Source organism: Hirundo rustica, chromosome 6 (assembly GCF_015227805.2).
Source record: "Hirundo rustica isolate bHirRus1 chromosome 6, bHirRus1.pri.v3, whole genome shotgun sequence".
Taxonomy (NCBI): Eukaryota; Metazoa; Chordata; class Aves; order Passeriformes; family Hirundinidae; genus Hirundo; species Hirundo rustica.
Genome location: NC_053455.1, coordinates 28,637,625 through 28,662,210, shown reverse-complemented (window position 1 = coordinate 28,662,210; position 24,586 = coordinate 28,637,625). Strand labels below are relative to the sequence as shown.

At 40.8% G+C, this 24,586-nt stretch overlaps 2 protein-coding genes across 8 annotated transcripts in view; one reads left to right on the top strand and one right to left on the bottom strand.

Annotated features, from left to right (window-relative positions):
• CDAN1 (codanin 1) overlaps nucleotides 1-1,968 on the top strand; it is a 31,529-nt gene extending 29,561 nt beyond the window's left edge. Inside the window, exon 28 of the mRNA XM_040067836.2 lies at nucleotides 269-1,968. Within this exon, the coding sequence (XP_039923770.1) occupies nucleotides 269-394 (126 nt within the window). The 3' untranslated portion in view covers nucleotides 395-1,968. The remainder of the gene's footprint in view (nucleotides 1-268) is intronic.
• Nucleotides 1,969-2,872: 904 nt separating this feature from the next.
• STARD9 (StAR related lipid transfer domain containing 9) overlaps nucleotides 2,873-24,586 on the bottom strand; it is a 97,985-nt gene continuing 76,271 nt past the window's right edge. For 4 of the 7 annotated variants that reach the window (XM_040066790.2, XM_040066792.2, XM_040066794.2 and 1 more), the window contains 11 exons: nucleotides 12,700-23,838; nucleotides 11,743-11,940; nucleotides 10,391-10,574; nucleotides 9,765-9,911; nucleotides 9,016-9,121; nucleotides 8,236-8,378; nucleotides 7,936-8,000; nucleotides 7,642-7,847; nucleotides 7,164-7,243; nucleotides 6,614-6,772; nucleotides 2,873-5,549 (listed from right to left, as the gene is read on the bottom strand). In XM_040066790.2, the coding sequence (XP_039922724.1) occupies nucleotides 5,448-5,549; nucleotides 6,614-6,772; nucleotides 7,164-7,243; nucleotides 7,642-7,847; nucleotides 7,936-8,000; nucleotides 8,236-8,378; nucleotides 9,016-9,121; nucleotides 9,765-9,911; nucleotides 10,391-10,574; nucleotides 11,743-11,940; nucleotides 12,700-23,838 (12,529 nt within the window). In that variant the 3' untranslated portion in view covers nucleotides 2,873-5,447. Of the gene's footprint in view, nucleotides 5,550-6,613; nucleotides 6,773-7,163; nucleotides 7,244-7,641; nucleotides 7,848-7,935; nucleotides 8,001-8,235; nucleotides 8,379-9,015; nucleotides 9,122-9,764; nucleotides 9,912-10,390; nucleotides 10,575-11,742; nucleotides 11,941-12,699; nucleotides 23,839-24,586 lie in introns of those variants that run through there. The other 3 variants (XM_040066793.2, XR_005701289.2, XR_009207920.1) reach the window with 3 other exon arrangements.

The following is a 24,586-nucleotide window of genomic DNA, read 5'->3' as shown; positions in this document are numbered from 1 at the left end:
GCTCCAACAGTATGTTGGAGCTGTTTTAAACCATTAAACTTTTGGCAGCCATCTTGTCTGAGAAGGGTGTGGGGATCAGAGGGGAGATGGAGCATGTCTGCAGGCATTCATCATTGCAGTCAATTCTGTAGGTCATTAGGTCACCTAGGTTTTTGCACTGGAAAACTATCAACATGTTCAACCATGTAAAGCTCTTTATGGACAAATGAAGTCAGTCTCTTTTGTTTGCATTCCTAAGGGTTCTCTGGTTTGTATCCATTTGTCACAGGATTTCGTAAAAGACCTGAAAAGGCTGTCCCGAGTATTTGTATCAGAACGTCAGGTGGAGGAGCCCAGGACTAACTCTTGTGAGCTGACCAGACAATCTCCAGCTACTGTGACCACACAAAGTTAGCAGAGGTGGACTCTGTGGACAAAAATTACTAATGAAGATGCAAATGGAATTTTCAGTGTTTCTGAAAGGATTGGGAGCTCGTTGCTGGGAGCATACTGAAGATAAGAGGTCACTTTGTGCAAAACCTGCACTGGGCTTCCTGTCATGGACATTTTGCCGTGGTGACTCTACTGAAGGATTTACTTCAGCAAATGGACCTCCAATTCAAAAGTCTTTTAAGCACCTTGATTGTATCTCAGAGCAGCTTTTCTTTGGACGCAGAGACACTTTTTGTATTTGTGCAGCGGTGACCAAACCCAGGAATCAACTCAAGTTACTTTGTGATCAGAGAGATGGTTTCTTGGTGGCTGTGGCTGAGAACTCAATGTGACTTCTCATGTTGTCTTTTAACAAAGCCTCTACAGTCAGGGGATGAAAGAGGTGAACCTACATGACACAGAGATGTGCCTATATTTATTTTTCATTGTAAGCTCAGTGTTGAAGGTTTGATTATAATTTTTTAAGACTGATTTTAAAAGTTAAATAAATCCACTAGACCATTGATGGCATTGTTCCTAAAGGATGTACATGCTTAAGTGTTTTTCCATCTCTTGTTGGAAACAGAACTTGTAATTTCCCAGGGTTTTTGATAGAAATAAGGGATAAAATATCTTTATATTTTTTACTGAAGACAGTATTTTTAAGACACTTTTATAGTTGTGAATATAAATGACATCTGGCTGCTATTCACAGGTTTTTTTATAATTTTTCTTGCCTTGAGTTTGGGTTTTATCAGTCAGGAAGTGCTGCAGCAGGAGAGCTAGAGCCTGGAAGAGCATACAAAGCAATGAAGATGCACTATGATGTTCCCTGGAGAGTTGGTTTTGAAAGGGGCCTGTTTCTTGAAGGACAAGTGGGCATTTTCTGTCCTTACAGACAGGTTGTCACCAAGAGTGTGACCTCCTGTTCATTTCCTTCTCCCCAAGTATTTCCTTGAACTGAGGTTTGGCACAGGGACTGCTGCTGAGTAGCAGAATATGTTTAGGTGCTCATCAGCTGTCTCATGGGCTTCCCTCCCCCTGCCTCAAAGCAGTGAGTACATTATTTCCTTTTGTCTGGGAGTGTAGGTTTTCCCAGAAAGCAAGTTCTGTGTTATTTAACAACAGCCTCTGAACAAGGTGAAGCCCAGGGCTGTTTAACTTGCTAATGAACTAACCTCTTCCCTGTATAAGGTGAGGAAAAGTAACATCTTGGAGTCAGTGGTTCAAGAAAAACTACAGACAGGACTCCTTAGGTAGAACTGTGGCTTCTGTTAAAATATGTGATAGAGAAAGAGAAATCATAGAGACAGATTAGTGTCTGAACTATATTGTGATTTTTCTTGTCTTGTTTACTAAGCACTGTAGTGAAAGATTTGGCAGGTTCCACCTTCATTCCTCTTTTTAGGGGCTTTCTGATATGAATGGAAGTCCCCAAAAGTAGGCATGCTGCAATACAAATACAAATGGAACACTTCAATACAGATTGAAGAGCAAGTACACCGTATCATGCCATACCTGCCCCTTGAGGCTGAGTGTTTGTTACGTGATGTTTTGCTGCAGATCTCATCTGAAATTGTTGTCATAATAAACATTATTAAATTTCTTGCCTTGTGTTCAAGCTGCCGGTGTTCAAGCTTGCCTTGTGTTCAACCTGTTGGTTACTAGGCTGAAGAACAAAATGGGTGCCTTGCCACAAAGTATGGGGCAGAGAAAGTGCAGTACAGACCTCTGCTCGAGCTTCTGCTGAAACAGAAATCTACTTTGTTTTGTTATGTAAGGGAGGGCAGGGTGGTGAAAGGGGAAGGAGCTGGAATCTGTAAGAGTTAAAAAAAAGGTGCTCCCGGTTCTGGCATGGATTTTATTTGGATATCGTGAAACTGCATGGATAGCAAGGCCACAACCACTTTCATGAACTCAGCATACTGGAATTATCCTCTAATAGAAGGTTTGGAAGTTTTTATTTAAAAGGTGAGCAAGGTGCAGGAGCAGTTTCCAGCAACCAGAGAACTCAGTTGTGCCCTATGGGAGGGCAAGAAACGCCTCTGCAGTGGGACTCAGCAGGTAAGAAACACCTCTGTGTCTGTTCTTATGATTTAATGCAGTGATGCTGGTTCTTAAAAGCCTTAGGATAAATGGCGTTACATTGACTTCCTTCTGAATATGCTGGTCTGGGGAGTTGTGTTACAGGACTTGGGAAGAAGCTCCATCTAAATGATTTTTTTTTTTAAATAACCAAACAAAACCGCCTTTGCTTGACAGAACCCAAATCTAAGCAGTGGCTGGCTTCTTTATTCTTGTGTCTAAAGTTGATATTCCGTGCCCATTCCTCATCCTCAGCAGGTTAAGTAGGAGACCTACATCTGTTATCACAAACTTGCCTTTGTGTTGTTTTTCTATCCTGCATAGTTCCATAGATGAGTACCTTAGCAGGAGCAAAATAAGCTGGGGCGCATTTTCTTGTGTAGAAAATACCATTTATTGTGGATATGAAACTAGCAACCTTGATTTAGGAGCAGAGATGCAACCCTAGGTGGTACAATACAATTGGTTTGATCATCTGCTGCTCAGCAGTAACTTACAGGAAGTTTGTTTTTGCCTGATGTAGATTACCCAATTTGATAGCTGCTGGGCCTTTATTTCTTCCTTCCAAACAAACCAATGCCATACATTAGCAAGTACCATAAAATGTTGTATTTGCAAAAGAAAACATTCATATAAATAGGCTTTTTAGTATCAATTGAAGATTGTATTAAAAAAAAGTTACATTAATTCAATTACTGATAAAAATAAAACTTAGCTTTGACAGCATATAAAAACACTTCAAACCAAGCATATATAAATAACTTAATTTGTAAACGTAGAAAAAAAATATTAAGTATATATAAAAATAAACATCTGATGCACTGTACAATAAGACACAATCCTTCATAGGCACTGGCATCGTTGATCAACAGGAATCCCCCGAGATGTTTTTCCTACAAAAACTGCTTTATCACTAGTGCCGTGTCCAAAATAAAAGGGGAAAAAAGCAAAGCACTGAGCAAATCTGTAGTGGGTTCTATGAAGACCTCCCCTACCTCCTCTGGAAAGCTAGGGAAGCAGCGCCGGGGGCAATGCCAACATCCCATGCTGCTGGTTCTGCTCATTTCCCCTGGGGCTTTACTTAACTGCCTTGTTTGCTCTTCCTATTGGGGATTCCACTGAAGGGAGGACGTTGACATGTTACAAATCTGGAAATCTGTCATTTTGCTCAGTTGCTGAAAACTCTGTGCCGGGTTACCCATTCTTCCTTGAGGGCTGTGTGCGATGTGCGATGCTCAAAGTGAACCATCCTGTGACTCAGGCTTTCAGCAAAAGGCTGCACCTCACCAAAAAAAGAACACTAATATACTGATGCTAAGATTGTAACCACTACTATCCAAAGATGAAACAAAGCAAATTTGTAAATGAAAGGCTTTGTTTTCCTCCCTGATCTGGTTTGAGGAGGAAGCCTTGGGCCGGTATGCGTGAGAAGTGCTATTTTCTTAAGTATCAATTTAAAGTATCTATTGTCTTTTCATTTAAAACTCACTATATTAGTAACAGAAGCTGAGAGCCACAATTGCACCTGTGCAAAGACAAGGCTCTCGAACTCAAAGGTGGGAAGTGCAGCTAACTTCACCGTGTGCTGGGAAAATGCACCTTGTACTGAAAGTAACTCTGTTACAATAGCAGGCACTGACTGCTAGGGTGGATGCTTGAGTACACATTTCTCGCTTGACAAATTCAAAGTGCAAGAGCCTCTTGAGCAATGTGGGCTTTTTGAGCTAATGAAAGCAGAACAGCTTTATTGCTTAGATATACCTAAAGTGATTCTGTACTATTGTGCTGAAGAATCTAATGAAGTTGTTTGGATATTTGAGGTGATTGTGGTTTTGTTTAAATTTAGGAATATGTGAACCAGCTATGGATTGTGTTGAACATGTAAAGCCTGACAGCAGGATTGTTGGACTAACTGCCACAGAAGTCCCATGAGGTAATTGAATGGTCTGTATTTGCTGCGGTGAGACAGCTGGTCACATTATGAACAAAGAAATGTAAGACTATGACCAGGCTGTATTTTCAGCTCCTAATGCATTTGGGTGAAAGTGTAGAAGGGCTGATGGAAAAAGTCATTATGGAAAAATGTTGGAGCTACTCTTACTTGCAGGATTTAAATTCTAGAAACAAGCTGATTACTGAGTACTAACCTATCCATGACAGTGTCACTGTGTAGAAGGGTTTGGTTTCTTTATTTCAAAGCACCTGATTCTGCAGAACAGTGAAACTGTGTCCTGAGGTATGGTGGTGTCCACTGATGCTGCATAGTGTAGTGGCAATCTGAAACACCTTACACTGGCTGCAAGCAGTCAGCAAGTACATGGAAAAAAAATCTATCCGGGGTGTAGGATGTCTAGTGACTCTTGTTCTAGTGACTATTGTGCTGCTTCAACTTCCCCCTCCAACGGGAAGGGAATAGGCAGCCAGCTAAGATAAGTGACTTACCTACACAGTCTGGAATTCTGCATTTGCTATTTGTCTCATCATTAGAAAGTGGCTTTGCAGCTCTGCTCAAGAGCTTGTAAAATGTCTCAAGCCATACAGGTAGTGCTTCCAGCCTAAACTTAAAGAAGGAAGTTGATCTCTCAAGCTGCTTGGAAACAGGAGTTAAGTAATACACTCTAAGATTCTGACTATTGTAAAGCAAAGTCTCTTCCTCTGCTCTTTATAGAGCAGCACACCTTTCTTCTCTTCCATGGAGGCTTTCCACTGCTGTTTCCAGGAGGAGAGGCTCCCCACTAAACTTGCTGCGTTTCTTTATAAGCAGTGCTGGCTAAAACAAATGATCCTTTTCTCTAACCGTACTTCCATAGAGTCCAGCAGTAGAGCCAGGCTCCTGAAGTGAGGCTGGGGGGTGGCTGCCTCAGGAGGCAGCATTTTCCACGACCCTTTCTGACACCTGTGCGTCCCTGTGAGCTGTCAGGGGCTCTTCAGTGTCCGGCGGTGCTGCAGCACTACGCAGTGAGCAGGTGAGCCAGCTGAGCAATCACCAGGGGCTGCCGCTTCGCCATGGAACTCAGGAGCCTGGCGGGGATGGCCGGGGCACCGAGGTCCACCTGCAGGGATTAGAGGAAAGGCTGCATGGTGGAGTTTGTACCTGCTTTAAACAGAGCACTTCTCCAGTCTGGAATAGCTCTGATGTAACGAGCCTGTGTCAGGCACAAAAGCAGTTAGCAGCCACATGCCATCATTACTGTGTGATTTGTATCTTTTTCTTCCCAATACTCCACAGACTTTCAAAACTTTGCCGTTTGATGTTGCTTCTAGCAGGTATGACCCACATTGCTTTTGAGTTTGAACTTGGATTAAAGTTTACTAGTTTGAGACACACAGTGCTACTGAAAATGTATGTGCATACACTAAAGGGGAATATAAAATGCATATAAAATTTTTAAATCATATACACATTTCACCTATGCATTGTAAAATGCATGTGCTAATTAATGATATTTTTAAAAATATATCTTTAAATTTTAAATAGATGAGTTTAAAGGACTGATGGCATTTACCTCAACATAAGCATTTAAATAAATTTTACACAGTAAGGCACGCTCTTCAGGACACTTTTAAAGACTTAGTACCCCTGTCTCAAAGACAGCCTACTTTTCAAAAGAGTTTAAAAACAGATTATAAGATTATAATTTTCTTATTGTTAACTGGAATCCTAATCTTGACTTCTCTTTTGTATCTATTAAATGTGAAGAATTAATGCCTTTGGTTAGAAAAATACACAAAGTGTTCTCAGGGATTTTGAAAATAGTATAACCCAAGGTGGACATCTTGTGTCCGCAGCAAAGCAAAAGTGCAAACAAGACTCCTCAAATTGGCTCACCACATGAGAACACAACATATACCAAAATTGCTAATAAACCTATACAGAAGTACTTGATATCCAAGGAAGCAGCCTTGAAGGCTATCAAATCTTGGGACCGTGAGCTTAAACACAATCCTAGTAAGAGGCTCTGCACTGAGAAGTGTGAAAGTGGTGACTTTGTGGTTGCTTCAGAAGGTTCATGGAGTGTAGCATAAGGATTGTATTTTTATTGCTTACCAGCTCTTAAGTGTTCAGCTGTGTAGCAGCTTTTTGCATTCACAGTTGGACATACAGCAAAATCCTTACCTGTGCCATGTAAATAACTCTGGTGATCTCCCTTCCATTCACTATGTCAGGTTCCAGTATCCAAGCACTTGGCAAAATCTCCCCTCTCACTGCTTCTTTACAAGGGTGAGGCATGGATGCATCATAGACAGACTGAACAGCCAGGACAGACAAGTTCTCCTGCACATGACAAAGTGTAAAGATGACAATTTGAAAAATTTTATGCATATAGCCATGTTTTCTTTGTTTGCCATGATGCATATTTCTCACATTACTTACTTAAAAGAGTAGTCATTTTTCATGTTATCTATTAAATATATTTTTGTCGAAATCCTGTGTGTTTGCAACCAGAATATACCGTGTGACACTTATGCCTGATGGGCCTTGGTTGGCAATTGTCATTCACGAGAGGGTTTTACACATAATTCACTTGTGTGATACTGGGAAGGCTTTCCTTTCTGCTACACTGCCACTTCTGCAGACATGAAGATTGACTTCTTTCTCTCCTTTATCCTTGAACCAGAATATCAGAGCAACTCCTCCTCTGCTACACACAGAATGTTCACTTTACCTCTTTGGCTTCTACAGTAATGCAGCAGAAATCACGGGGCTGCTTTAGGTAACAGCGGGAGGTATCAGTCACTAAATATACTGGGGAAAAAAAATAGGAAAAGGGAATTAGACTTTGACAACTTCAGCTTGTTGCAATTTTCCGTACCCCTTACATGCAGATATGTATTTTATTTTGACTTGCTGCCTGGGAGCAGAGCTCTAGTTCATATGCTGTCACATATCATTTAAAATGCTTTTTCAAGCCACTTCAGTTTTATCTTAACTTTCAAATCAGTGTCTCTAGCTGCACTTCTCAGCAAGACGTGTTTAATAATCAGCCTTGGAACAGTCTTGCAAAGCTGAAGCTCCCATATTAAATAATGAAATTGTTTATTTACACTTGAACAAATGGAACAAGATGCCTTTAACTTTCTTCCTGGCTCCCTACATCCAGCTGGTGATGGTGATTGTCACCTGCTATGTGTGAGGGTACTCACCCAGGTGAATGTGGCTGGTTACCTTCTTGTGTATTCGAGCTGTATTGATGGAGCTGTCGTAGAGATGCCTTTTGCCAGGATCTCTCACCAGTCCCCACACGTGGGGAAGAGATCTCTCTATCACTCCTGCTCCCAGAAATCCATGCCTTGTTGCGGAAGGGAAGACTTTGTAGTACACCTGCACCTCTTTTTCTGTACACTGATATCTGTGAGAGGCAAACAAAAGGTATTTGCCCACAAGAGGGCCAGGTACAGAGAAAGGCCTCCCCTTACACAGACCTGCCATAAACTTACTTCCACCCTGCTGCTGCTTGGCACGTGTAGAGGTTCCTCAGGTTGTGGGAGCATGCTGCCATTACCTTAGAAAACAATGACAAATGACACCAGCTTCACTCAAACATTCTAGCTAATGCCCCATGCTCTCTTCTTCACCCCATGGCTGCAGCCTGGCTCACTTTTACCCATCCTTCAAAACGGTTCGGTGTTTGTGTCTGTACCTGACAAACAGGTAACTGGGATGGAGAACAGGACTTGTCCCTCCCGTTTTTGCTACAACTTCCAGGAGGAATAAGTGAAAGTTTTGTTTTCACATACCTCAGTGGTAGCATTAGCCAAGATATGTTTGGATAAATCTTGGTATCCTTTTGTTGAAGAGGAATTCACAGAAATGGTTAATCCGTGAGTGAACCTACAGCTGGTGCCACTTGAAGGAAGAGGTGGCTGAATTCTGCTGGCTTCTGCAGCAAATAAAAAATCCGGATGAAATTAAAAAATTAAAATGTAACCCCACCACTGTTCTTAAATTGTAGGGACTTAAACTCTCCCCTGGAGCCCCCAATCCATCTGATCTTAAGGAAGGAGTGATGACTTCCCTTCCCTAGACATTCTGTTTGGTGGTAATTACACTGCAGTTGTATCTTGTGGTACTGAAGTTTCAATGGTTATTGCCACATGTAAGAAAATAAAATAAGGAAAAATGGACAGCTTAACTCTCCAGGATAAAAATAAGAAATTGCTTGTACAATTCTATACTCATTGCAGATTTGGGCCCCACACCCCTTGCTTCCTTCCTTCATTCAAAATATTATCCTCATATTATCTCAAAAAGCTGTACTTTGATGTTACCACATCAAAAGACCAACTTCAGAGGAAGCAAATCACCATTTAATTGTTACAACTTATTACAATATTTAATATTTAAATAAATTTTAAGCAAGCTCTGGCTACTGGTTGGTGGTATTTTTCTGAAGTCATGTAAAGGTAGGGACATCCTTGCAACACCCAGATTCAAATTAGATTTTGATTTGCATAAATGACAAATCTCATTAGCCTTTGGGATACAGCTCAAAAGAAGCAAATGTATGTTTTACTTACCAAACGTTGAATCCTTATGCAATTGCTCTGATGTATAAAGCTGACTATTTCTAACAGCTGAGCGACCTCGTGTATCTCTTGAAACCAAGGTATTTCCAGAAGAAACCTGATTTAAGAAAGTGCAGAAGTGGGAGCATTCATTTGAAGTGTGAAAAATAAACTGTGTTACATAGGCAGTGGAATATTAGTAGCAAATCTTACAAGGTTGGAAGCTTCTCTTTATCATGAGGTAACCCCTTTGCCTTTCCCCTAGTTATGAAATGATACTTTGACTTGGGAAATTTAGCAAGGCAAGTGTAAGGAACTAGCATGGATGCATAAAAGTGACTTCAGGAAAGTTCATTTTCACACATGGAAACTCTTTCACACATGGAATGCATCTATCAGTAAGAGAGGCACACAGAATATCAGGTGCTATCAGATTTATCACAAGAAAAGGCCTGTTGTTTCTAAAACATTTGACAGATCTCTGATAGTTACATAGGCAGTAGTGACTATCTGATTTTTTTATCTACGAATTGCAAAAAAAGAAAACCAACCAAAAAATAAGTGTCACTGTCCTTTGCAATTACATTACAAAATGCTCCCTCACCCCACGTCACCCATCTGTGTACTGGTAATGCAAACTTGTCCTGCTTCATAGCTGTGACAGAATTCAAATCATCTCAGAAACCACCCCTGTTCCTACATCGTGCCTCTGTGCTTGAAGCATCAGGAGACATCAGTCCCACACAGCAGTGGTTTCTCACCTGCCCTTCCTGGCTGCTGAAGTTACTTGCAGTGTATGTGGCAGTGTTACTGCTATTGTAACCAGATGTGGGGCCAGAGGAGAGGCTGAGGCTGGAGTCTGTACATAAAGTGCTTGTACTTGCAAGAGTCTTCAGTCGTGCTTCCTCCTGTAATAGGCGTCACAGTATTGCAAACAAAGAAAAAACCAAAACACCACAGCACTGAAAGATGAAAGAGGAATATAAGGGAATCCAGTTTCTTTCAAGGAGTGTTGACACAAACTTGCCATACAGAAAGCATTAAATAAACAGGTTTGTTTGAGAGCCTAGGATCACATAAACCATAGAGTGAATGACCCAGTCTGGGAAAATGCAGCTTTTGCTGCTTTCTTCACATACTAGAGTTCAGACTATCAAACGAATGTTTGTTAGGATGCTTTTAAGAGAAAGAAGTTTAAAAAAAAGATGTCTTTTCAGTCCCATTTGTTGCTCTTTGTCTACTTATCAAGCCACTGACTTAACTTGCTGGTAAAATACAGTTGTTAAAGACTGAAGATTTTACTTTACCAACGCAACTACTCAATGCTAGAGGACCAGATAAAAACTACATACAAAGAAAATCCTGAGAACTTCAATCTAATGCTCACCTTCTGTAACTGAGAAAATATTTGTTCCCGTATCCGCCTTTTTTCTTGCTCTGCTCTCTCCCTAAGTTTGTCCCTAGCTCTTGCAATTTCAGTTTTGGTTTCCTCTCGTGCCCTCTGATAGTCTCGGAGCAACAGTTCAATGTCTGAAGGGTGCTGAACACCTCTTCTTTTTGGTTCTTGAACTCTGTAAGGATGGACAAGTAAGGAGAAACACACATAATTACTTGAAATACAATGAGAAAATAATATTTCAATTTAGAACAGGAAAACCTGCCAGAAAAGCAATTAAAAGCCACCACATCATCCTCCAAAAAGCTTCTCTTTGCTCACTAAAGGCTAAGTAGACATAAGGCTTGGAAAATTACTCAGACTGCAAGTCCAGTTTACTACTGATATTACTACAGTGGTTTCTAAATCAGGTCTCCATATGGTATAGGGTTATGGCTTTGGCATATCACATACAAGATTGTTGTGTTGGGAAAATAACTGTCTCCTGACCACAAAGGAAGCAAAAGTCATTTCAGGAATATGGTGGGGAACAAGAAACTGAAATTCTAAATAATGAAGTGTTGCAGAGCTTTTCTGATATTTAAAATGGAACTGAACTCTGTAGCTTTTAAGTTAGTGAAGGAGTGTCCTGGTGCCAGCCAGGACAGGGATTATTTTGCTGGGAGGTGGCATGGCCAGGAACACAGAGGTTATTCTCTACCACCTCACATCATTGCCATTGGTGGGGGAACGGGGAGAAGGGGCTTCTTCCAGCCAAGATGTGGCAGAGAGAGCCATAAATATACAAATTATATTGTCTACTGTCAGGGGGCTTTCTGTTTGAATCATTTTCTTTCTTACACCTTTTATTATTCATGCTGTTACTGTTCTTTTTCTGATCTTATTGCTATTATTGCTTATTTCCAGCAAATTGTTTTTATCTCAACCCATGATCTTTACCTTTTGTACATCCAGTTAGAGGGGGAAGGGGAAGCAGCAGTGATTTTAGTGGGAGTACTAAACTGGGGAATCCCTTTCCTAAATCACAACAAGGAGTAAGAAGACAGATTGGTCTCCAATCAGTCCAGATTGAATAGCTGGCTGCCCCCATCCATCATACACATATAATAAATTAGGCACTCGTTATGGACTGAAAGAAAGCTAGACCCAAGATTTTAATGTACGTTTTCTAAAATCAGGCATGTGTTTTCCTGAAAGCATTTTCTATCCCAAAGGTTAATGCACTCACACTGAGAAGAATTCTGCCCACGAAGTCTCGGATGTCAGGGAGAACCATTAATGTGCACCCATTGTGAATGCTGTTAATGAACATCAGGCCTAAAGAGAGGTTTCTAATGCCCTACCTGGTGTTTTCCACCACATCTCTTCTCAGCTGTTGCAGGTATTCTCGGCGTCTGCTGGGGAGATCTAGATCCCTCTGACTTGCATCCAGAGTCTGGGACAGACTCAAATGCTTTTGGGGACTCAGGCTTCGGCTTCTTTGGTATCTTTGTAGCCTTTTTACTCTTTCCTTCCTCAGAGTTTCAATAGTTCTCATGTGTCTGTATGGAAAACGTGATTAGAGTGATGAAATGCACCCTCCAATGTTACATTTTCTGATTTTTTAAAGCACCTAAATATTAGGTATATTTGTAACATAAAATTTTTACAGGACTCTAACACCATCTTTGTCTACATGCTGAGAGATGATGTAGAAATTCTAAAATGCCACTGCTTTTCTGACAGCAGGAAATGTACAAGAGGGTTGTGATTACTGCTGGTAATGGCTGAGAGGCAAAATGAGGATGTAGCTGCTTCAAAATTTTTTGTTGCAACAGTTTCCCAAACTGAGATCTACAGTCTACAAGAATCAAGTATCTTGATTGTTTAAAATAAATATTTTGTGTATTTATGGGGGATTAAAATTTATTTTTGTTTATTCATACAGCAGCATTTATTCACAGAAGCATGAATGGGATATTTCCACAAATAGGATGCATCAATTATTTTACATTGCAATAAATCAATTAAATATATCCCCACATCACCAGGCGCACACAACTCTTGTGGCTGCCAGAAATTTTAAGAGTGGGGTGACACTAGATTTGAATTACACCAAATAACTTTTCCCTGTTTTTTTGGAGTAACCCCAAAGTTTTGTCATAAATGCATTGCTTAACAGTTTTTAATATAGCCCTGATTGTCTTCACATATACTTCACTCATTGTGACTAAACAATTAAGTGCTCATTACTAAATGCTATTTAAGCTACTTGAAGTGTATTACAAATACTTAAACCACCACTACAGTAAGTAATTTACCTTTCATAAAGTTGCTGCTTCACTGGAATTGCCCCTGGCTCATCTGCAGCTCCTCCCTGAAGGACCCTCAGCAGGGCGTCTGTTTCCCCAATGCCATAATTGAGCTTTGCTTCAGTCAGTTCCACTGTGAGGGGATGCTGATGCAGGTCCAGGTGAATGCCAGACATGATCTGGGCACGCTCTCTCTGAAGCCTCTTGATCTCTCTGCTCCTGCTGTCACAAGACTGGTAATTCCCTTCCATTTCTGTCGATCGTGTGCTTCTAGGCTTCTTTTCTGCCTGACTTTGTAAATCGGTCACGCTGCCACTCAAGCCCAGTAACAAAGGAGGAGGGCTGCTCTTAACACCACACCAGTTGCTAAATTTATTGTGTATGGGTAAGTCACGGAGACTGTAGCTCCGAGGCCTGTACGGCTTCGCAAAAGCAGTGTTCTTGCTGAGAGGAATTTCGGTGTCACATTCACTTCCAGCGACAGAATCCGTACTGTCGTCTTGGAAGGAGGTCTGCACATCGCTGGCATCAGAGAGCGGGGGAGGGCAGCTGTTCTCGTTCTTCCAGAAGAAATCGTGAAATTGTAGAGAAGATGCTTCTACCAGAGGGTCTGAGGACGTGCCAGCATTTGTCTTATTTGAACAAGTGACACTGATTTTTTGATTAAAAAATGAGCCAGCATTTGGAGAAGGGTAGTTATGAATCAAAGCAGTATCAGAATTCCCAGTGTGCTTTTCGTGCCCGATTCCACCTAAAGAACCTCTTCCAGCCCTTGTAACATACATACAATGAAGCGAATGTGCCACTGAGCCCTGGTCTCTGGCATCACCCGTTACAACTTCACTGTGGCCTGACACCTCCAAGGTACTGCTGGAGTGATACAGCCGTTCTGCACAAATGGTAGTCTGGGTGTCAACCCTGACTCGATGCTGTTGTTCCGAGTCTTTTGAACCATACTGTCCTAGAAGTTCTTTGGCTGCTTTCTTATCTGAGAAAGTTCCAGGTTTCTTTCTTATGCTCTTGTGTTCTCTAGAGGTGCTTGATTCACTGTCTGTTTCTGTCTGTGAAAAATTGTCCACATGGTGTTGCATGCTGTACTGTGGACCTGCCCTCAGCTTCCTCTGGGTGTGAAGGGGACTTGAAGCAACACTGGAAAATCCGAGAGGTTCCTTAACAGGGCAAACAGACTTGCCAAAAGCATTCTGGCTGCTGGGACTAGCGCTAAGAGTAAGAATAGGAGAAGAGGCCCTATCGACTAGCAGGGTATTTTTGTACCAAAATTTCCTTTCAGCTGGAGTCTCTGTTTCATTGACGCTTCTTTTATCCTGAGTGGAAGATGTTGGAGATTGAGAGGTGCTATTAGTAGGGCTGCTAACTACAGTGCATGAAGAACCGTCTTGCCCTGAACTTGGCAAAGATGATGCGAGAGGTGAAACTCTGGTACTAGCAAAAGCAACGTTCTGCTGTGCATTAAGTGATGCTTTTTGAAAATGTAAGACAGGGCTGGAAGTTTTGGGTAAATGAGGCAGATGCATAAAGGAGTCTTCCAAAATGCTGTCAAGACTGTCATGGAAGTCAGAATTGCCCAGACTTTTAATACCTGCTCCTTCTTGTGTTCTTTCTTCGAGAGACAGTGTTTCCTCTTTCCTTTTGGGAATCTCTCCTACTGTATCTGCACCAATTGCTTTCCAGTCAACATTTACTGCCTGAGCTGCCCTCAATTCTTTTTCCATTTTTGCTTCCACTTGTTTTTCTTCATGTTTGCTTTGAGGTTTTTCCAAAACCTCAGTCTGAGTGCCTACGTCTGCTGTAGTCTGAGTACAGCTATCTGACCTGATAGCCTTTACAGCACCTTCAGTTCCTTTTTGGTAGCTCTTGGCATTCTGCTCATTGTCTATAATACTCTGTTGGGAGAGGTTTCCCAGCAGCTCAGAAGTGTTCTGAAGAAGCTGTGACAGATGCATGGACAGGTTCTGCATGCTTGTCCAAGAAGAAGGTTGATGAAATAAATCTCTGTTTGTTTCCTCCTTTTTTGCAGAAACATCTGTGTAGCTTCTCTGATGCCTTCTCTGCCTTTTATACCTTCCTGCAGTTGCTGTTTGTGTTCCTTGCTCGCATGTAATCCCTGGTGGTTTTTTGGAAGGTTTTTCAGACTCTGAAGGATATAATAGTACAATTTCATCAACCTGCATTGAAGAGTTACCAGGTTGCGCAGAAGGATTCTCAAGTTCAGCAGTGTTGTTTTCTGAGTTAGTTTCCAGTGTTTCACTGGATAAGTTGCTGTATTGTTTGGTACTGTCACTCGAGTATGCTGATTGAAAGTCTTGTCTGACACTGTCCCATTCTTGAAGACCTTCAATGCTGCTCAAAGTGCTTGACAAAACTTTTGCTGTAGCATATGAACTTAGATGAGAACGAAAAGGAGAATTTTGAGAGTTCAATCCATTGTCTACACTGGAACATCTCATAACTTTACGATTTTCCATATTCAAAGGAATTTGATTGCAAGAGACATCACTTGCACTTCCAAAAACATATTGTTTCCAGCCAATCTTGCAGGCTCCATCTTGTTGCCATGGGTGAATGTATGGGTTGATATCACTTGATCTAAAATGCATCGCTTCTTTATTATCTTGCAAAAATAAGTCAGTTTCTGGCTGGTATCCAGCTTCTTCTCCTTTCCCTTCACTACACTGAGCTACAGAACTGCTCTTTGAATGGACATTTGCTTCTGCAAACACAGAACCGCGAGCTGTGGGCAGTAAGGATGATGGAGATTGACTAGTACAGTTTTTCAAAGACTGGTTACTTTGGCTTCTTGCTGCAAAATTTTTTAAGTTTCTGGGGTCGCAGTTTCTGAACTTCTTCGTTTGTGCTCTTTTTTGCTGAAATCTGGGTTTAGATTTAACTTGTAGAAAGTTCTTCGAGTCTTGCTTTGAAAATCTTTCAATTCCATAAAGATCATCTTCAGTTGGTGACGGAGGCTCTACACTCATATTCAAATCTTGCAGTGATTTAGATGCAGAATATAACAAAGGATCTGCCTTAGATGAAGCTTCCAAAGTATATTCTGTATCAGAGAAAACAGCAATAGCTGGAGCTGATACTCTGTGACTTTGTAAATAAGGTCTCCGTTCACTTTGTTTGCAGCCCTTTGTACTCCGCGTGGTAGAATATGATCTTTTGCTCCTGGATAGCACCAAATTGGATTCTTGAGGAGTTAAATCACGGTTTTCTGGCAAAAACTTTATGGAGGTTGTTTCATTACTTTTTAAAGAAAAATTGAGTATTTCTGATTTCAGAGTATTATTCCTCATTATAGTGTCTTCCGTTGTTGAACAAGTGTCTGCCTCAGCATCAGCAGCAGGGCTATCAATGTTTGAACATATACTATTTTTGCAAAGCAAAACCTCTTTTCTACCATCTGTACTTGTTCTATCTGGCACCTGTTCTATCTGCTCACCTGCAGGCACATACCGACAGTTATCATGCAGATCTGCAGGGTTTCTTTCAAAACCCAAGACAGTGTGATATGGTTGCTTGGGATCAGGGCTTCTGTATGTGGGATATGCTGGGCTAAATGAATTGCAGGTGTATTCAGGATCCACTTGAACATCTCTTGTATACAGATTTTCCATCACTGCAACTTCTGAGCCTGTTAATTCATTTGGAGAATTTGAGGATACATTAGTTTGCTTTTCAGCAGGTTCTCTACTTAATGTTTTTCTCTGCTCCATCTTTACTGCAAAATGTTCAGCCTCAATATTTGAATGCAGTTCTTCCTTACTTCTGTTAAGTGTATTTCCCACTTGTCCCTCTTTAATAAGAATTGCCCTTCTAGTATCCCATAAAGGGAATGATGGAAGTAAAAGAGAATTATCATTTAGTATTTTCTCTATGTGTTTGTTGCAAGTTTCTTGTGGTGGAACTTTATCCCAATGATGCTGATCAATTTTTGTATCACCGTCAGGTTTTTTGCTAGTGCGTCCGTATGCAGGTTCCCCATCTACAGCAGAATTGTCATATGAAGTACAATCTGTGTCTGAGACTGGACAATGCCTGTTTTCTTTTGCAAGAGAAAGTAAAATACTTCCTGAAGCGCATACTGGCTCATCGAATACCACAGCTTTATCAGACTGAGTGTCTTGTATTTGCAAAACAGCAAACGGAGACTGTTTCAATATATTTGAATGTGAGGTATCATATGTGCTAATTTCACCATGGCCTGTATCTGCAGTTAAAGGATATTCTGAAAATGCTTTTAAGGCTGGGGAATTGACTCTTGCAAATGATTGGGGAAAATTTCCTTCTTTTACAGAGCACACATTTGCGGAATTGCAGGACACTTTCTCAGTCAAACAGCTGTCCTGAAGTGAGTCCTTAAGCTGACTAAATACTAGAGATTTTGAGTCCCCAGGTAAAGAAGATGTGTTAAAAGCACTGAAGTTCTTGGAGCTTTGAAATGTTGTCTCAGGTGGAGTGTCTTCTGCAGAGTGTGATGGAAGAGGCATTGATTCATTAAGGGCAGTCTGTCCTTGGCTCTGGAAAGTGAGCAGACACGATTCTGGTACAGTCACACCATCAGTGTTATTGCAGTGTTCTGAGAATTCGTGAATTTTATCTTCTTTTATGTCACCACAATTCTGGAAATAGCTTTGTACAATTTTCTCCTTTAGCTCTGTTCCCACAACTTTTTCAGGGAGTTTATTACTCTGATCATATGTGGCCTCTGCAACTACAGAATTATTTTCCTTTCCATCTCCTTTTTGAGAAACAGCAGAAAAAGTTACAGATACACTCAAATCAGTTGATTCACTTTCAAAGTATTTTGTTTCTTCAGAGAGAATGGTATCGTTTTTACCTTTGTCTCCATTGCTGACCATTAAGCTATCTGCAGGTGATGCTTGACAATTCAGAAGACCAGGAGAACATTCAGAAGTGCCCAAGTTCCTATTATAATTTAGAAAGTCTTTACTATGATGTGGATTTTCCTTTGGAGACCTGTTCAGGCCTTCTGAAAGGGCTGAAGCCCTCTCAGAAACAGTGCTGCCTGACTGGTCTGCACAGCACTCTTCAGAAGCCTCATGCTCCTGGTTTTCTGTGGGCTCATGCTGATACCCAGCTACACTAGGAAACTCAGCGTTTTCACATTTACTGTTTGCCGTCGGATAGCTTGCACTTAAAAATGCCTTCTCATCATGCAGTGATGAACCCCCCAAGTGAGGTACTTTCTGAGTTGTATTAATATTCTGAAATATTTTTTGGGTAGAGCCTTCTAGTAAAGAGTGAGTTTTTTCCACTTCTATATCTTCCATCACTTCTTTCTCTGAGGAAGACAGGAGGTTTGAAGTATCCAACAGTGGTGAATCTGGCACAATGGTATCCTTTACCTCTTGAGCTGTATCTTCCATGGAATTAAGACAGTCTTTTAATAATTTATTAACCATTAAATCCATACTGTGTTCTTCATAAGCATTATTATTATCTGGTATTATATCTTCAGAAGAATCAGATTTTTCCAAGAAAAATGAGCTTCCTTTTGCCCTTTGCTGAAGTACAACAGTTCCAGACTCAACACCACCTGCACTGTAGGGAGTGAAAGAGCTGTTCTCATTGGCAGGTTGAGCAGGTATGGCATAATCAGGTCCATTTTTCAATACAAAGGATTCTTCCTCCTGCCTCTGCTGCATGGTCCTGGTTTGCAGAAGAGCTACACTCTTACCTTGTGTTTTACCTGGAAGATCTTCTTCTTCTGCTGTTTTATTTGGTGTAGCAGATGTACCGACGCTGATCTCGCTCTCCATTAATGTTTCGTAGTAAGGCAGAACAGCTCCAGTTCCAAGACTGCTGTTAGACGGTTTGGTACATCCTTTCAGTGCAGTGGGAACGTCTTGAACAAGACGGGAACCATCACTTCCCCCAAGATATAAAGGCTTATTTACAGACTGGCATGGGGAGTCTCGAAGTTCTTGGTTTTTTTCTGTACGCTTCAATGATGGTGGTGGATTTTGCTGCTTGCTAATGTCTTCATTATTTCCAGAAAAACTGGTAGACACCCACTGGCTTTCTCTTAATATTTCATTTAATCTGCTGTCATCACGTGTCATTTGGTAGCTGCCTTTGTTTTCAGGGAAGAGTTCATCCAGGTTTTGTAAAAAGATCAGTTCTACCTCCTCTGTGTTTTCTACAAATATCTGCTTTTGTTTGTCTGCTTTGGCCATTTCTACTAGCTTCATCAATTGCACTTTCTCTTCCTCAGCTCTGAAGCCTAATTGATCCAATTCACAAATATCAGAACTTTTTCTAACTATACCCACATTCACATTTTCTGAAGTGCCATGCTCAGGAGATTGGACAGGGCAACTCATATATGTATGTCTGTTGAGACTTGTAAATTTTTGTTCAGTTCCGTATTGGTCAATACCAGCATTATCATCAACTGAATATTCACATGCATCAACTACATTTCCTAATTCTGTATCAGAGTCCACTGAACCACCATCCTCACTCATTTCAGTGGGGTCATGGTATCTTGAATCATCTTCTAACAATGTATTTAGTTCTACTTTGGAAGCCATCAGGTACCTTTCAGGGATCTTAAACTGATCTAAAATTTCTTCTTTGTCACCTCTGTCACAATACATTTGATGCAGAGCTGGCGACTGTTCATTAAAGTAAACATTTTCATCTGTGCATACATCTTCTTGCCTCGTAAGTACCAGCTCCTCAGTGTTTGTCATGGTATTTTGTTCTTCACTCCCAGTCACTTCACATTTGTTAACCTTGTCTTCCTGGGGGAAACAGTTTGGTACACAATGCTCAGTTAAATTGTCAGAACTTATTTGTCCTTCATTTTCAAGTTTTGCTGAAATATTTCCTTGCCTCCTTGGGATTAGTTCAGTTTCAGCTACATTCTCTGTTCTGTTCATCTGTAAAAGCCCTTCGCAAGTATCAAGGAATGCCAAGGTATTCTGAGTAGTATCTGTTGTGTGGGAACACACAGATGAAGGAATGGCTTTGGGAACAACAGAAAGCTCTGGTGAATAAATACCTATTTCTATTTTCTCATTTTTTTCTTTTTGGCAAAAGCTGTTTGTTTCGAGTTGGCTGCCCAAATGCACAAGTGCTTTTGATTCCTGAGTATGTTCCGCCCCTGTGCTGGTTTCCTGCAGTTCATCTTTGTCCACCTCTTCATGTGTCAGGCACAGATTCGTATTAAACTCACAGTGAACTTCACAAGCTGCGGTGTCAGTAGGCTTCTTTGGATTCTGAGTTAGACTGATGTCTTTAAAATCCTTTCCACTCCTATCCTCAGTTACACTTTGTACTAGGGCTACTGGTCTGTCAGGTAAACTTTCAGAGTGTCTGGATTGAATTTCCAAGGCACTTTTTTCTAAGTTGCTTGCAATATTGATTGATTTTTTTATTTCTTCATCCCTGGATGTCCCTCTATTTCGATAAGGAGCCATGGTTTCTTCTGTATCCATTTCTACGTTTATGGAAAATTTGGATTCTTTATTTCTATATGAACTCTCTTCTTGAGAAATGGCAGTAAGAAAGATGTTCTCTGGGCAATCACTTTCAAAAAATGCTTCTTTCCCTTCTCTAGATTCACATAAAAATTTGTTCTGTGTTTCTGTTTCCAAGAGAACAGAAGCATCAAGTTCGGCAGAAATGTCAGTTGCCTTGTGAGTGGTGTTTTTCTGCCCTGTTGATTTTGAGGAGCGTGTTGGGCAAAGGCAGCCAGAACATACATCAGGACAACTTTCTGTGACACTGACTTCCACAGTAAGATTAGATGTAGCATCACAATCCCCTTTCACTCTTGTGGCATGCTCCAATAGTTTATCATAATTTTCAGTCTCAGATGCACTTTGAAAAAGATTAGCTTTTGTTGAAACTTCGTAAAATAGGCTTGAATTAGATTCTGGGAGTAAATCATTTGTATTCTCACAAACAGCAGAAGGAAAGGACTTGGTGTTTTTACCATTTACGTTCAGTAGGAAAACATTTACTTCATTTACTACTAGGTTTTTGTATTTGGATGGAAATTCTTTCTGAACTATAGCCTGAGAATTCAATACCTTGTGTTCTTTGCTTTCACTGCTTTCTTCTCTTATGTTATCAGTACATAATGTAGAATTTTCTGAAATTTGCTGGGATAAGCAATTTGCCTGATTGTCTGCCATAGAACATTCAGGGGAATAATCCTTTGAATCAGGTTTGTGTTTGAATTCATAATGATTTAGTGAAGACAAGTCTTCATCCTTTGATACATATTCTTCATGATCTCTGGATGAAGGCACCTCTGGCACAATGTCTGCCAAGCTATCTGTGCTTATTTCCATACAGATTCTCTCTTTTTGAGACATCTCTATTGGTGTTGCAGACTGGTCATAGCTTGCACTGGCAGCAACAACTAAAGGGTGACATTGATATGTTGTCTTCTGTGAGGAAAAATCTGTCTCTGCTGTTACTTCTGCAGGTATTTGCTCATGACCTGTTTCTTGCATTGTTTCCAGATTACTCTCCCCGGACCTGGGGAGTTTGTCTGCATCAGCTGATTCTTCTCCTTGTCCAGCCAGCATCTGAAGCTTGTAACTGCTCACTAGAGAGCAGTTCTTGTTTGTTAAGTCACTAAGAAAGAAACCTTCATCACAACATGTTGGTATTTTTTGTACTGGAAAAAGCTGCCCACAGTTTCCAAATGGGATGTGTTTTACTGTAGATGTCTGTGTTGCGGTCGTATTATCAGCAAGTCCCATAGAACACTCAGCAGCAGGTGCACTGACAGATGCATTTCTACTGCCTGAATCTGTCACACTTGATTTTGCAGTCACGTTATTGTAGTCATTGTCAAGCCCATCTTTTGAGAAAGTTTGGAATAAATCATCTTCTAAATCTCCATCTGCACAGCCATTCATCTGCTCCAAAATTTGCACAGGCAACACAGAGATAAAAGGTGTTTTTTTCAGAGTGTGATCTTTTGGCAATGCTGGATGAGCTGTGGGGAGAGAGTTCTCCTCTTTCTTAGATACCAGTGACAAGCAGTCTGCAGTGGAGGTGCTTTCCAAACAGCTGAATGTTTCTGCACATTCAGCAGCAGACCTGTAAGCAGACAATTCACCCAGTTGTTCTTGCTCAGGATGGTGTGACCTTGAATGTTCATAATAATCATGCTCTGCTGAAATAGGAACAAAAGAGGAACTTGGTCCTACTGAGCTAACAAATGAGGACATTACATTTTGAGATTCCAAGGAAGAATTTTCATTAGAGTCTGCCCATCCCTTAAAAATCTTATTTAATGATCCGCTCTCAGAAGCCCTGCTTACAGTTGTTGTTTCAGGTAAAGGTACTTCCCATATGTCAGAGGAGAAAACTGAGCTGATTTGGTTTACGTGATGTGGACTGTGAGTAATGCTGTGAATCTGTTGAGAGCCGGAAACAAAAGAAACCTCAGCAGCTGACTGCTTTAGATCATCTTTCTTTAGCCAAAGTTCTGGTTTGCTCAAAGAGCACAGATGAGCATCTTGAAATTCCAAGTTTTCATGGGAAGAAGATGCTGTTATTCCAGGGCTGCTGATGTCAACCTTTGAGTCACAGGAAGACCAGGCATCATTAGTAAGCAAAGGATTTCCACTTGTATAATACCGTCTTCTTTCAAGAGACATTTCTTGTTCTATGAAGGGGACTTCTGTTCCCTTCAGCAACTGCTTGCAAGCATTACTGGAAGCAGTCTGTGGCTTGGTGTTCAAATAAAAGGAACTGCTCAGCTTCAGATCATAACTTGTCCCTTCTGTATCTCTGTCGCAGGTCTTGGATTCAGAGTCTTCCTCAATCTGTATAGTTGGTAATTTAGGAGTTTGTAACTTCCAGAAAATCTCTGCTGGCACTTCATCAGATGAGTCAGATTTGGATTCTTCTACCAGATCTTCTGCTGGCATCTCTTCTCCATCAGCTAAGCTATCCAGAGAAAAGCTTCTTTCAGCCTTTCCCAGTCTCCTATGAGACGCATATGATGTCACCAAAGATGAAATATGGCTCTCAGTTCTGCTTTTGTAAAGCTTAGCTGGCTCATGATGGGCCTTTAACTTGTGAAATTGGCTTGTATTTTGCTTTTTGGCTTTATTTTCCTTTTCTATCAGAGAGTCTTGTGACATTTGACTGTCATCGCTCTCAGAATCTTCTGGGTTGGCAAGACATTTACTTCTGTCAAAATCGTCCAGTTTCAGTTTCTCTGGGAAAGCTTTAGCATAAGCACAGGAGAGCGAATCTACAGAATAGGAACTGTCAGTATCAGAAATCTCATTTTCGTCATTCTCTTGCCAGTTCTCCAGCACATCTGTGGCTGTCTTGGACATTCCAGCATTTAGCATCTCAGCACTGTGCCACTTTCTCCCAACATAAGACAGTGGTGTCTGTGAGTTCATCTTAGTGAGATTTCCTACTGACGTCGCTGCCATCAGAAGTTCCTTCTGTCCCACCGATGATTTCTCATGACTTGGCAAAGCTGAGTTTGCCTCTCTCCTCCAGTCCTTGACTGTTTGGTTTAGATGCGCTGATGGTGGGTTATCATACACTGTTGTCTTCATTTGTTTAGGAAAGTTTTCTGGAGTAGACCTGTGGCCTTTTCCATTGATATCCACTCTAATATTTTTGTTGGATACCTGAGCTTTATTTTGTGCTACATTGCTACCGGCAGGCTGACTTAAATCTCCTAGCACCTTTGTTTTTGTCATTCTTCTCCCTGTAATAAAGGTTTTAGGTTCATCTTCCTCCTTAAAAAGATCAGGAGAGAAACATTTAGAGGTCTGGTTTTGAGATCCAGCTTGCCCTGGGCTGTTGTCCAACTTTTCAATTTTTTTATAATCTTTATTGATATAAGCCATGGTAGCTGAATCATCAGAATCTTTCTCTGCTCCTTTTTTATTTTCAATTGGAGGTGGTTTTTGTTTTTCAGTTAGCTGCCTCTGGACTGAAAGGGAGACCCCCTTTTCATCACTAAGGTCATCACTCCCAGAAACGTCTTCACCACTTCTGTGAAGGTACTCTACAGGTGACAACCTCCCTGTGGTACTACCCTTACAGTATTGATCAATATTTGGTGAGGTAGATAACGTTGAGACAGACTCCCTCTTCGAAAAACAGCTGTGGAAATAAAGAAGAAATAAAGTCCAATCCTTGCTTGAATAATGCAGTTAACATTTCCACCAGAGTAAAACACCTTGCAAATAAGAATAACAATTTATCAAGCAACAACCTTAACGCCTCTCCAAATCCAATTCTAGCGGGGAATAAAGAAGTAAAATTCTGTGACTAATTAGAAAATTCCCTTGCTATCTGGGGAGATGTTCTGCACACAAAGAAATACCTCAGTGTTATGAGGTATAGATTCATATTGAATCTCTGTAGGCTCAAGTGGCTGTAAATGTTAATTAAAAATAAAAGTTCTAAGTCACAGAAATCCACTTAGCAGAGTTTAGCTACTTCCTGCTGTGGGAATAGCTAAGGAGCAGGCTGTGATAGATGCTGTAGCATCCCAACGTTTTAGCATTGCATAGAGATGTTTATATTCTGAAGAAGAGTTTGAGGATAATCAAGATAAAATTGTGCAGAAATTAGTATTTACCAACAGTCTGAACGAGGCAACAACAAAAGTTAAGCCACTTCTGAAAAGCCTTCTCAAAGAGGTAAAAAGTGCAGAAAGACTTGAGAGAGAAATGTAAAAAAGTGAGAAAGACTGTGTCAAATAGAAAAGTTGGGAATGTCCTGTACAAACCCAAAGGAAAAAGACAAACAGCTCTAGCTTGATGTACAATACAGTGGGTTCACTGATACTGCAGATTTGGGGATTTTTTTCTATACATTTGAAAGGCATTCAGGATTATAGGTGGCC